The sequence below is a fragment of the Xyrauchen texanus genome, chromosome 49 (assembly GCF_025860055.1).
Source record: "Xyrauchen texanus isolate HMW12.3.18 chromosome 49, RBS_HiC_50CHRs, whole genome shotgun sequence".
Taxonomy (NCBI): domain Eukaryota; kingdom Metazoa; phylum Chordata; class Actinopteri; order Cypriniformes; family Catostomidae; genus Xyrauchen; species Xyrauchen texanus.
In genome coordinates this window covers 87,501-100,000 of record NC_068324.1, presented here as the reverse complement: position 1 = coordinate 100,000, position 12,500 = coordinate 87,501, and the positions used below count along the sequence as shown (strand labels likewise).

The 12,500-nt window shown below is 40.4% G+C and overlaps 2 protein-coding genes, 1 long non-coding RNA gene and 2 other non-coding genes across 5 annotated transcripts in view; all 5 read left to right on the top strand.

Annotated features, from left to right (window-relative positions):
- The window catches only part of LOC127640105 (PCNA-associated factor-like), a 1,614-nt gene extending 772 nt beyond the window's left edge, over positions 1-842 (top strand). The window contains exons 3-4 of the mRNA XM_052122506.1: positions 337-511; positions 690-842. Of these exons, the coding sequence (XP_051978466.1) occupies positions 337-511; positions 690-726 (212 nt within the window). The 3' untranslated portion in view covers positions 727-842. The remainder of the gene's footprint in view (positions 1-336; positions 512-689) is intronic.
- A 2,825-nt stretch (positions 843-3,667) lies between these two features.
- On the top strand, positions 3,668-9,171 carry LOC127640104 (40S ribosomal protein S17). Its single transcript, XM_052122505.1, has 5 exons — positions 3,668-3,731; positions 4,698-4,849; positions 7,168-7,273; positions 8,679-8,744; positions 9,048-9,171. The coding sequence occupies exons 1-5, from the start codon at positions 3,729-3,731 to the stop codon at positions 9,123-9,125; spliced, it is 405 nt and encodes a 134-aa protein (XP_051978465.1). The 5' UTR covers positions 3,668-3,728; the 3' UTR covers positions 9,126-9,171.
- Positions 4,857-5,589, top strand: LOC127640106 (uncharacterized). The gene is made up of 3 exons (XR_007970058.1): positions 4,857-5,184; positions 5,350-5,415; positions 5,482-5,589. It is a non-coding gene; the product is annotated as an uncharacterized LOC127640106 (long non-coding RNA).
- On the top strand, positions 7,466-7,591 carry LOC127640760 (small nucleolar RNA SNORA71). Its single transcript, XR_007970129.1, has one exon. It is a non-coding gene; the product is annotated as a small nucleolar RNA SNORA71 (small nucleolar RNA).
- LOC127640761 (small nucleolar RNA SNORA71) lies at positions 8,774-8,899 on the top strand. Its single transcript, XR_007970130.1, has one exon. It is a non-coding gene; the product is annotated as a small nucleolar RNA SNORA71 (small nucleolar RNA).
- Positions 9,172-12,500: the final 3,329 nt, after the last annotated feature.

Here is a 12,500-nt window from a genome sequence, read left to right as displayed (position 1 = left end):
GTGAGAGCGCGCACACGTCTACACAAAGGATTCATAATGACTTTTACTGCTTTAGATTTTCTTTAAAATAAGGGCTTTTTAATAACTCGATGTATTCACTTATATTTAGAAATGTGTAACACATTTAGGATGTATTATAAGACTGTTTTAGGATTTATTTTGGGCTGCTGCATTATTATTATAAACTTTATTGAACTCAATATTGTTTCTTCGACCACATCAGGGTTATTATAATTATATCACACTGCAGCATAGTTTTGCGTAAGAGCCTTTAACCAGTTGAGTTTGTGATCTGGTTTAGATTTATATATTCATGTAGATGTTTCGTTTGTCCAGCCAAGAATAAATATGCGGGTGGAAACCCTGTGTGCCCGCGGCCCACCCCCGTATGGCAGAAGGGCATTGGCGATTTCTTCGGGGGTCCAAGCAGAAATCCTGAGAAAGAGAATCTTCATCCTGCATCTGATGATGAAGAGGCGGGGGGCAGCGGTGTCAGTAAAGCACCCAGGAAGTGAGTATTGACCTGTGGGACCCCCAACAGTGAAACCGCATTAAGATCAGTCCTCCATTGTTTGGATGTTTGTGATCTATGCTGTGATTCTAGATTAAATGCTGTCTGGATTGAGATGTCCTGTAGCTGCTTTTGGGTTGCGTTCTGTTGAATGGACTGAACCGTTTTTGTGTTTCAGGTCCAGGCCAATCATTGATGATGATGACGAGGATTAATAATTTCATGTTTCATTCACATGATTTCTGAATTATTTTAAGTGTAAATCTTTGTAAATAATTGTGATATTTCCTTACATTCTTGTACAGGCGTTTAATAAAATGTTGTTTTTCGAGAGCATTGCCTTTTGTAATTTATTTCCAACCAATAGATTGACGGTTTGAACTGTAGCACTTGGGGTTTGTTTGTTTTTACCTCGAACAGACAGACCTTTAATAATCCGTGATTTGTGTTTATATTCATATTACATCATTATATTCACTGGCACTTTGAGGTTTGGGATGTGAGATGAAGTCTGGTTCCCCGGCTGTTTATTACATGTTCTATAACCAAATATTCATCTAATCATTCGCCCCAAATGTATTATTAGATAAATAAAATGTAATTGGGTAAATCACAGGCTTTCAAACTTTGATTCCAAAGACCCCCAAAATATAATGGGCCCCGTTGAGAGGGATTCCCTTCCTTAAAATAAGACCGCTATACACACAGCTCTGGAAATGCTGAAGAGACGACAGTTAAATGATCTGTTTCTCTGGATTTACCCTTCATATGTGTGTGTGAGTAAAATAAACGTGTTTTATTCTATAAAGTACTGACAACATTTCTGCCAAATAAAATAACACAATCTTTGTCTTGACAATTTTTTTTTTCAGACCTTGAATAATGCAAAGAAAACAAGTTCATATTGTTTATTAATCAACACAATACTAATGTTTTAATGGAGTTCAGAAATCAATATTTGCTGGAATAATCCTGATCACAGGTGTCATGTGTCTTTCACAAAGACGATTCCAGCTGAAGCATCCTCCGATCTTCATCGATCCGCCACCAAATTTTCCAGTGGGTGCGAGACTGGGTGTCTGAAGGCGTCTCCGGCTAATCGTTAGATGATCAGGTGGAGGATCGGTGATGATCTGGAGGTGCTTCAACAAGGACACATGAATTACGTCACGTACAAGATTATCCTGGAAGAAAACTTATTTCTGCTCTGACGATGTTCCCCAACTTTTGAGGATTGGATTTTCCAGAAGGGCATTGCCCCATGCCACACAGATAGATCAATCAAGGTGTGGATGGAGCACCAGATCAAGACCCAGACATGGCCAGCCCAATCTCCAGACCTGAACCTCATTGAACACCTCTGGAATGTGATCAAGAGGAAGATGGATGCACCCAAAGCAGAGATGCTTTAATATTTGCACCAGGAGTGGCATAAAGTCACCCAACAGCAATGTGAAAGACTGGCAGAGATCATGCCAACAGCAATGTGAGAGACTGGCAGAGATCATGCCAACAGCAATGTGAGAGACTGGCAGAGATCATGCCAAGACTCATGAAAGCTGTGATTGATTATTCCAGCAGATGTTGATTTCTGAACTCTGTTAAAACATTAATATTGTGTGATGAGAGCCTGTGAATCTCCATCACAGAATTCAAAGGACCCATTCATTGTTTTACTCGTAATTTTGTTATATATATTGTTTAATAGTGCAAATGTTATTATGCATCCAATTTATTGGTTTAATTTTTAACTCTCATTTTGACCCATTCTTATGTATTTATTCAAAGACTCTTAAGAAAGGAGAGGTGAGTGTTTGTTCCAATTAGCAAAGGCGGGAAAATTGTGTATTTAAACCAGCGGCACTAGTGTGAGGGGAGGAGACAATGTTTGAGCACATGGATGAGCTTGTAGCACTGCTTTAGAAGAATATACTGTAGCCTCCATTGATTGGAGAGGGGCTCGGGTACTGCACCACACACGGGTACAGACTGCTTTATGTTACCACCATGTTTATACGAGTGCTTTTAAAACACTATTTGCACCTCTACTGGATTAAACTTCTTTTTGGACCTTTTCTTTACCTTCTCTCTGGTGTGATTCTCCTTGTGACCGCTCCAGTCCTCATCACATACTGTTTAATAAATCAATATGAACTTGTTTTCTTTGCATTGTTCAAGGTCTGAAAACACGGCATCTTCTGTGTTATTTGAGCAGCTGTTATTTTCTGCAAATTATTGCTTTAATTGACATTTTTATGGAGTTTGGCAGAAATGTTGTCAGTACTTTATAGAATAAAACCAGTTTATTTTGCTCACACACGTATAAAGAGTAAATCCAGAGAAACGGATGATTTACAGTCGTCTCTTCTGTATATAATACACACACACTGTATGATATAGTACTACTAGAAATGTAGTAGTCATAATTAGAGATTAAGCTTGCAAAGTTAATGTTTTTATACTGATATTGTTCTGAATCCGAAGCAATTTGAAATATTCTGTTGTGTTATTTACATTTAGATTTCTATTCTGATTTATTTGTATCGTGCACAGCACAGAGAACCTGCCAAGAAAACATGATGGAAGAAATTAATACATAGAAATACATTGATATTTTTATCAAATGTAAAGGCAATGTGTTTTTATTTCTTACTGTTAAAAATATGACAGAATTGAATCTTTATTATTAATCTAATGATTTCAGAATTCAACTATTTGTCAGATTTGCTAAGTGTTACTTTTTTATTATTATTTTAAACTACTTGTCCACCAAATTCAGTCTGTTTAATGCAGCTTTTGTCTGGAGGATCAAACTCAAATCAGTTTATTTAGTGTTCATGAATTAGGATGTGAATAAAATCTTAAGACTTGACGAAGTTAAAAATGTTATTGTTTGCACTTACATTATATACAAATATACATTTGTACTTTTATTAATGACTTTTTTCTATTAAACCCGTGACTCCATTAACAGAATGATTTATGTCTGGTCATATAAGAGACATTAATACAAATATCCAAAATGATTATGAAATTGAAGCACATAATTCCACATTTTAACATCCAGTTTGTTTACTAATGACACCACTGTGGTAGTTTGGAACAGTGTCGTTCCTCCACCACTAGAGGTCAGTGAGTGCAGCGCTGTGACGTCTCTCTGACGCTTCATTTTCCGGTTTCGCGCTTTCGCCGCTCTCTTCTACTCTCCGGATCCATCATGGTGGGTGTCTGACTGTTTCTTTGTCGTTATAATCTGCTGTAATCTGTTTTAAAAACTCATCGATTCATCACAACAAACACATGAATGTGATCTAGGGATTCATCCGCAAGTGTGTGTGTGAGTATGACGCGTCAGATGAGTGCGATACATTAAACGCGTCCGATATTAAAAACTCTTACGGATGGGAACGCGCGCGTATTTCAACGTGTATTAATACTGTTAATCATATGAATGATTCTTGATTAATACATCTGATTAGAGCAACTGGAAAGTGCTTTAGTGTGTGAATTGTAATTGTTTTTTAGGTGGTACTGCAACAGCTCTGACACTGCGTGTGTGTGTTGGGGTGTATTTTGTGTGTGTGTGTGTGTGTGTGTGTGTGTGTGTGTGTGTTGGGGTGTATTTTGTGTGTGTGCGTGCGTGTTGGGGTGTATTGTGTGTGCGCGTGCGTGTTGGGGTGTATTGTGTGTGCGCGTGCGTGTTGGGGTGTATTGTGTGTGCGCGCGTGCGTGTTGGGGTGTATTGTGTGTGCGCGTGCGTGTTGGGGTGTATTGTGTGTGTGTGTGTGCGTGTGTTGGGGTGTATTGTGTGTGTGTGTGCGTGTTGGGGTGTAGTGTGTGTGTGTGCGTGTTGGGGTGTAGTGTGTGTGTGTGTGCGTGTTGGGGTGTAGTGTGTGTGTGTGTGTGTGCGTGTTGGGGTGTAGTGTGTGTGTGTGTGTGTGTGCGTGTTGGGGTGTAGTGTGTGTGTGTGTGTGTGTTGGATTTAAACTCCTGATTAAGTCTCCAGATCACACAATGTGCTGTCTGTCTCTAGAGACACATGTACTGTGATGTAAAAGTGATGATATATAAATGCTTAAATCATTCAGAATTATGATTAAATTCAGTCTCCTAAAATGACCAACCCGTCACAGTTCTGCGAGTGTCTTCCTGTTTGCCATGTTCTGATGGTGGTGGTGTTTTTCAGGGTCGAGTCAGGACCAAGACGGTGAAGAAGGCCGCTCGGGTCATCATTGAGAAGTACTACACACGTCTGGGCAATGACTTCCATACTAACAAGCGTGTGTGTGAGGAGATCGCCATCATCCCTAGCAAGAAGCTTCGCAACAAGATCGCCGGGTGAGTGACGGCATGTGTGACCAATCAAATGTCAGGTATCTAAATGAATGATTGGATCACAGTGTTTGGGTTATAATAAATAGACTGTAGCCACATCACCCTGCAGCTCTCACCTGGTTACCCACTGAAGTTAGACAGGGTTGAGTCTGGTCAGAACCTGGTCAGTGAGGCCAGCAGGGGGCGCTCACCCTGTGGTCTGTGTGTGTCCTAATGCCCCAGTTTAGTGATGGGATACTGTACTCTCAAAAGGTACGAGAGGTTAAACTAAGGTCCAGACTCGCTGTGTTCATTAAATATACCAGGGTACTTCTCAAAGATTACATGGGATGTTGTAGGTAATGTGGGTGCAGTGTGGTGGGATGTTGTAGGTTATGTGGGTGCAGTGTGGTGGGATGTTGTAGGTAATGTGGGTGCAGTGTGGTGGGGTGTTGTAGGTAATGTGGGTGCAGTGTGGTGGGATGTTGTAGGTAATGTGGGTGCAGTGTGGTGGGGTGTTGTAGGTAATGTGGGTGCAGTGAGGTGGGATGTTGTAGGTAATGTGGGTGCAGTGAGGTGGGATGTTGTAGGTAATGTGGGTGCAGTGAGGTGGGATGTTGTAGGCTATGTGGGTGCAGTGTGGTGGGGTGTTGTAGGTTATGTGGGTGCAGTGTGGTGGGATGTTGTAGGTTATGTGGGTGCAGTGTGGTGGGGTGTTGTAGGTAATGTGGGTGCAGTGTGGTGGGATGTTGTAGGTAATGTGGGTGCAGTGTGGTGGGGTGTTGTAGGTAATGTGGGTGCAGTGTGGTGGGGTGTTGTAGGTAATGTGGGTGCAGTGAGGTGGGGTGTTGTAGGTAATGTGGGTGCAGTGAGGTGGGATGTTGTAGGTAATGTGGGTGCAGTGAGGTGGGATGTTGTAGGTAATGTGGGTGCAGTGAGGTGGGATGTTGTAGGCTATGTGGGTGCAGTGTGGTGGGATGTTTTAGGTTATGTGGGTGCAGTGAGGTGGGATGTTGTAGGCTATGTGGGTGCAGTGAGGTGGGATGTTTTAGGTTATGTGGGTGCAGTGAGGTGTGATGTTTTAGGTTATGTGGGTGCAGTGTGGTGGGTTGTTTTAGGTTATGTGGGGGCAGTGTGGTGGGTTGTTTTAGGTTATGTGGGGGCAGTGTGGTGGGGTGTTGTAGGTTATGTGGGTGCAGTGTGGTGGGGTGTTGTAGGTTATGTGGGTGCAGTGTGGTGGGGTGTTTTAGGTTATGTGGGTGCAGTGTGGTGGGTTGTTTTAGGTTATGTGGGTGCAGTGTGGTGGGTTGTTTTAGGTTATGTGGGTGCAGTGTGGTGGGTTGTTTTAGGTTATGTGGGTGCAGTGTGGTGGGTTGTTTTAGGTTATGTGGGTGCAGTGTGGTGGGTTGTTTTAGGTTATGTGGGTGCAGTGTGGTGGGTTGTTTTAGGTTATGTGGGTGCAGTGTGGTGGGGTGTTGTAGGTTATGTGGGTGCAGTGTGGTGGGGTGTTGTAGGTTATGTGGGTGCAGTGTGGTGGGGTGTTGTAGGTTATGTGGGTGCAGTGTGGTGGGGTGTTGTAGGTAATGTGGGTGCAGTGAGGTGGGATGTTTTAGGTTATGTGGGTGCAGTGAGGTGGGATGTTTTAGGTAATGTGGGTGCAGTGAGGTGGGATGTTGTAGGTTATGTGGGTGCAGTGTGGTGGGTTGTTTTAGGTTATGTGGGTGCAGTGTGGTGGGGTGTTGTAGGCTATGTGGGTGCAGTGTGGTGGGGTGTTGTAGGTAATGTGGGTGCAGTGAGGTGGGATGTTTTAGGTTATGTGGGTGCAGTGTGGTGGGTTGTTTTAGGTTATGTGGGTGCAGTGTGGTGGGGTGTTGTAGGCTATGTGGGTGCTGTGTGGTGGGATGTTGTAAAAATGGGGCAGTGGTGGCTCAGTGGTTGAGGCTCGGGGTTACTGACCAGAAGGTCGGGGGTTCTAGCCCCAGCACCACCAAGATTGCCGCTGTTGGGCCCTTGAGCAAGGCACTTAACTCCAGGTTGCTCCGGGGGGATTGTCCCTGTAATAAGTGCACTGTAAGTCGCTTTGGATAAAAGCGTCTGCCAAATGCATAAATGTAAATGTTGTAGGCTATGTTGGTGCAGTGAGGTGGGATGTTGCAGGTTATGTGGGTGCAGCGTGGTGGGATGTTGTTGGTTATGTGGGTGCTGTGTGGTGGGATGTTGTTGGTTATTTGGGTGTGGTGGGATGTTGTAGGTAATGTGGGTGCAGTGGGATGGCGTGTCTTGTCTCAGATCATGAAGTATGTGTCTAAGGTGATGTTTTGAGTGTGTGTGTGTTTGTGCAGGTATGTGACGCACCTGATGAAGCGAATTCAGAGAGGTCCAGTCAGAGGTATCTCCATCAAACTGCAGGAGGAAGAGCGAGAACGACGAGATAACTACGTCCCCGAGGTCAGTTTGAGTCTCGATGTACTCTGCAGAATGATTCAGACATTGTGTTGAACATCTTAATGATGTTTTTAAAAGGGGAAATGTGGGATTTTCTGAACATTAGTGTCAGTTGTTTGTGATTGGAGGAATGACATGAAGATGGCGCAGTCAGTGTAGATAAACATGCGGTGCATGTCAGATGTCGTTTGACACTCCTGTATCGAAAGTGACTGTGGGGTGACGTGTCTCCAGGTCATTGATAATACAGGAAGAGAAAACTGAAAGTCTTTCCCGTGTTTGCTGGATGCTGTTCCTGACAAACCCTGAATCTCTCACACAATGTTCAGTTCTTTAGAAGCATTTTAATTGATGTATTCATTAATTGCAGAAGGGATTGTGTTTATATATAACCGCAGTTTAATGTAAACATGATTTAATCTGCAGCCTCCAGAAGAATTCACTTTTTCAATGTACTTTTGAAAGTAGGGCTGGGCGATTTTTATCAAACTTGTGGACTAGTCACGATTTATTTCAACTTATAAATGTTTATTTATTAGAACGCAAGCCAACCTGGTTAGAGAAATCCTTTTCATTATAGGAAACAAAGCTGTGCAAGATTAATGCACCACAGGGGGAAGATGTCAACAGAGTTTAAATGTAAAATACATTAATATCGAATAAATCCACATGTTCAGAAATAATCGAATAAGAAATCTGCTAATTACATTATAGCAAGTGTATGACTAAACCAAGTCAATCTAGAAATGATCAAGTTTACTCATGTATATTAAACAGTTTGTGTATATTCATAAACCGCTGCCGATAGAGACACGCCCTCTAGCGGTACATGCTGAAAAGCAATATTAAATCATTACAATTCATCTCACAAATGATCGCTCGCCAGATGTTCGATGCAGTAAAACACATCACAGAATAAACAATAATTAACGATCTATCTGAATCATCATGACACGAGCGGCAGATGTTTGTCTCGTATAGATCATCTCCATGATTTGAAATGAAGCGCCTTTAACGCTTTATTATAAGTAAAAAGAAAAGGAGGCCGTTCATCAACATGTGCACGAGAACAGTTATGATCTGAAGCTGGTGTTTGATGGCCGAAGCGGAGCTACAATCACACTGGGAATATCACCGCTGTCTTTGATATCAGTCTCCATGTTGTTCATTTGGAGCGCACACACACACACACGTGTGCAGCTGATCAGATCAGGAATGGCATTAAGACTTATTATTTTCCTCTTCCTTATTCAGCCTTTGAAATCCAGCCCTAATTGAAAGTCTTCCCATCTGTCATTAAATCTGTGACGTGCTGAATAATAATAATAATAATAATAATAATAATAATAATAATAATATTGTGTGGAGCTGTCTGACAGGATGTTGACGTGTTTGTGGTGTTGTGCAGGTCTCCGCTCTGGACCAGGAGATCATCGAGGTGGACACGGACACCAAGGAGATGCTCAAGCTTCTGGTGAGAATCACTGAACGCTCTTTCTCCACTCCTGTATCGAAAGTGACTGTGGGGTGACGTGTCTCCAGGTCATTGATAATACAGGAAGAGAAAACTGAAAGTGTTTCCCGTGTTTGCTGGATGCTGTTCCTGACAAACCCTGAATCTCTCACACAATGTTCAGCTACACACATTTATAGTCCTGATATGTTGATATTTGTTTAGCAGTTGTGAACTTAAAGACTAGAATAATCATCGTTGATCAAAACCACATCGACACACTGTGCGTTTCCTCATTCTTTTCTTCTGTTTTCTGTTCGTTAGGATTTCGGCAGCCTGTCGAACCTCCAGGTTACCCAACCTCCTGTTGGCATGAACTTCAAGACTCCACGCGGCGTCTAAAAATTTTTAATATATCTCTTAATAAAACTTGGGGGGAAAAAATGAACGTGTCGGTTGTGATTGTATTTATTTATAAACATTAAAGTGTGTTTGTATTCGGTTGCTATGACAACAGTTTATTGCAGGATTTCTGTTTATTTCACACAATTCCAGACAAGACCGAATGTGTCATTTAAATGTAACTAATATTGTGCATAATGAATGTTTTAATCGAGATCTGTGATTGTCATGTTTCTCTATTCGTTACACGGATGTTACTGGATTCCTTTTTACAACCTGATTTTCAGTTTATACGTTAACTTGTCCTACACTTACATTATACTTGATCTACAAGTTATTTTATAAATGATTGTATTTTATATGCATCTACATTGAATATCTGTACTTATTCATATTCTTCACGCTGCCAGTAAACATTAAAAATTGAGAATAATATTGACCTGTAATATATCCTTTCCCTTTTACATGTTAAAGGTGCATTCAGTATTCTGGAGCCAATTTAAAGTTTTACACATTAACGAGTGAATTGTATTTTGAAGTTAAGTCGACCTTTAATTATTGAACCCTAAAAACAACCGTTGACTCAAAGTGCTGTACAGATCAAATAAATATATAAGCAAACATTAAAAATGAATGCCTTTAAATACTGCATTATGTGTTTATCATGTTCCACTTATTGCAAAGCTGCAGAATAAACATTTGTTTTCAAAGAAGATGTGAAAACGGTTAATGATGAAGTTAGATGTCACTTACAATTAAAACATTTTATTGATTAAAAAATACACAACAGAGAAAACACATGCACATCGAATTAACATTTAAACCCCACTAATATCCCAACGAACACCCCTGTGGTCACATATAACACATAATAAATCCCCTCCTCGAGAGTCCCCCAAAACGCAGCTCGCTCACTGGGGTTATAAATACAATTATTATTTAATTACTTATTTTTTAACACAATTCACAATCATATTTTATCTAATTACACAATAATGTCTAAGACATTATAGATATTACAGTTTTATCTTCTGTAAAATGAGCAAACAAAAAAATGTATCAACCTCTCTTGGACTCACCAGAGACTTTGAAGTGAACTCATTTTTATTTGTATAGTGCCTGACTAACATCATGAATATAATGTAAATATTACTTGTGTAGAGTTAAAATCATGGTTTAAAATGATTAAACTAAGTGTTAAGGTGTCAGTGAGTAAAAATCGATTGTGTTTGAACTGTAAGATTAATGACCACAGGCTTTGAAGTCCATCTAGATTAATTGCAGAAGTTCACATAGATGAGCTTGTCCTTGTTAATTGGCTGATGAAGGCTTTTGTTGGCAATAGTTAGTTTATATATTCCATTTCAAGATCGTAGTCCATCAATAGACCGAGGTGATGGACAGAGATCAGTGAGGTGAAACGCAGTTCAACCGGCCGGTAATTTCAGTGAGGTTCGGTGAGGTCCCTCCTAAATCCAAGGTTCAGACAATGGCATATGAAGTATCCCATGTCCTATGGTTGGAGTTGGCATCAGTTAATCCTCTGAAGTCCATCATAATAGACTGAAGTGATGTTTGGCTGGCACCGGCTGCATTTAGTCATCATCACTCAGCGACATGAAGCAGTGGAGTCCAACACGAAGCAGGAATGGAGCTGGATCAGCCGGTTCTGGTGACCTCAGGATAGGAGTCCCGAGGTTGGTAACAGACACACCTGTTTACATGTGTTTTTTTCTATCTTAATTCCACTACTCACCCTGAAAGGGCTCTAGAGATTAGTACTCTCAGGTGTTAGACAGGTGTGGGTAGAACAGGTTTTGCAATGGGGAAAGTAAGCATGGCTTATCACTCGAAACACTGAACTGCTGTCCTGATTGGGAAACCTTGCATTTAAAGCTCAATCTGTAAATGATTCACAAGCCTGAGTTTAATGTTTATTCACCACATGTATCATAGTGAGGATTAGGAGCAGTGTTTGGGTGTGTGAGTCATGAACTCTGGAGGCTTTCAGACTTTATGAATGCACCTTTGGCAGATTCTTGAGTGGATCAAAGCCACAATAAGGAGCATAAAAACTCTGATTGGATTTTCCACGGCACTGAGGAACATATTTTGCATGGGGGGACTTTTTGGATTACAACCAACACTTTAATTCACGGACTTGTGTATTCTTCATGCTTTGTTTGGGAAGGACATTCATCATTGACATCATACAGATAAGACTATATCATTTCTTTGATATGCATTGTGTACATGGGGTCTGTTTTTCAATGTGGTGTGGAGATTAAAGGATATCATTCACAAACTAACTGTTGAGCAAGCAAACTTTACTTACTTTTGGTGCATTGCTTATATGTCATCATTTAGTGTACATGGTGTACTTTTGCCTTATTGTTTTTAAACAGAGAAATAAAATAGTTAGTAGGTCCCTTCCCTAAATATCTGATTAATAGCCAATGCTTATGCGAGGTCGAGGTAGCAGTTATAGGTTGAGACAGGGAAACAAATAAAATAATATAAGCATACATGCCATTACATTTATTTAAATGAGGTGTATGTCTGGATAAATAGAGTCTTTAGTCTAGACTTAAACTGAGAGAGTGTGTCTGCATAACGAACAGTGTTTGGGAGACTATTCCATAGTTTAGGATCTTCCTCCTTTTGTGGATTTTGATATTCTAGGAACCATTAACAGGCCAGAATTGTGTGATCATAATGAACGTGATGAATATAGTGTGGTAGAAGATCACTTAAGTACTGCGGAGACCATTCAAAGCTTTGTACATAGTTACAGAATATTATAATTAATACAGAAATTAACGGGTAACGATGATAAAATGGGGCTAATATGATCATATATCTTGGTTCTCGTCAGCACTAATGCATTACTGGGAGGATGTCCAAAAAGATCAATAAATAAACTTCAAAATGCAGCAGCCATATAATTGACCAGCCGATGACGATTCTCCAACATGATCGTAGAGGATTGATTTTCTAAATGTTTCCCCATCAAGTCATTTCTGCACCCCTTCTAACGTAACTTTACACCATGCGTCGTCTAATTTTGTTATTTGGCCGTTTTATATGTTCTGTTGACTTTAACAGAATGTGTGAGTGAGAAAATGTAAACTGTGTGACAGTCTGTAAATCCTTTGTTATATTCCTTACCCACTGAGATTTAATGAGATCGCAATAGTTTGAGTTATTCCTGTTAGAAAAACATTTAAGTCTTACTCAAATTGCACTAATTTTACTGTAAAATAATTTTATGTTGGACTGCTAAACAATGTTTTTATATTCCTCCTGAAAGTGAATTTTACATTGTTTCATTTATTTTGTTGTTGTTTTGCTAAATGTAGATATATTTTATTTTGG

Coding starts and splice junctions, on each gene's coding strand:
- LOC127640104 (XM_052122505.1), top strand. Junction 4,850..7,167: donor CTTCGCAACAAGATCGCCGG/GTGAGTGACGGC, acceptor GTGTTTGTGCAG/GTATGTGACGCACCTGATGA. Junction 8,745..9,047: donor AGGAGATGCTCAAGCTTCTG/GTGAGAATCACT, acceptor TCTGTTCGTTAG/GATTTCGGCAGCCTGTCGAA.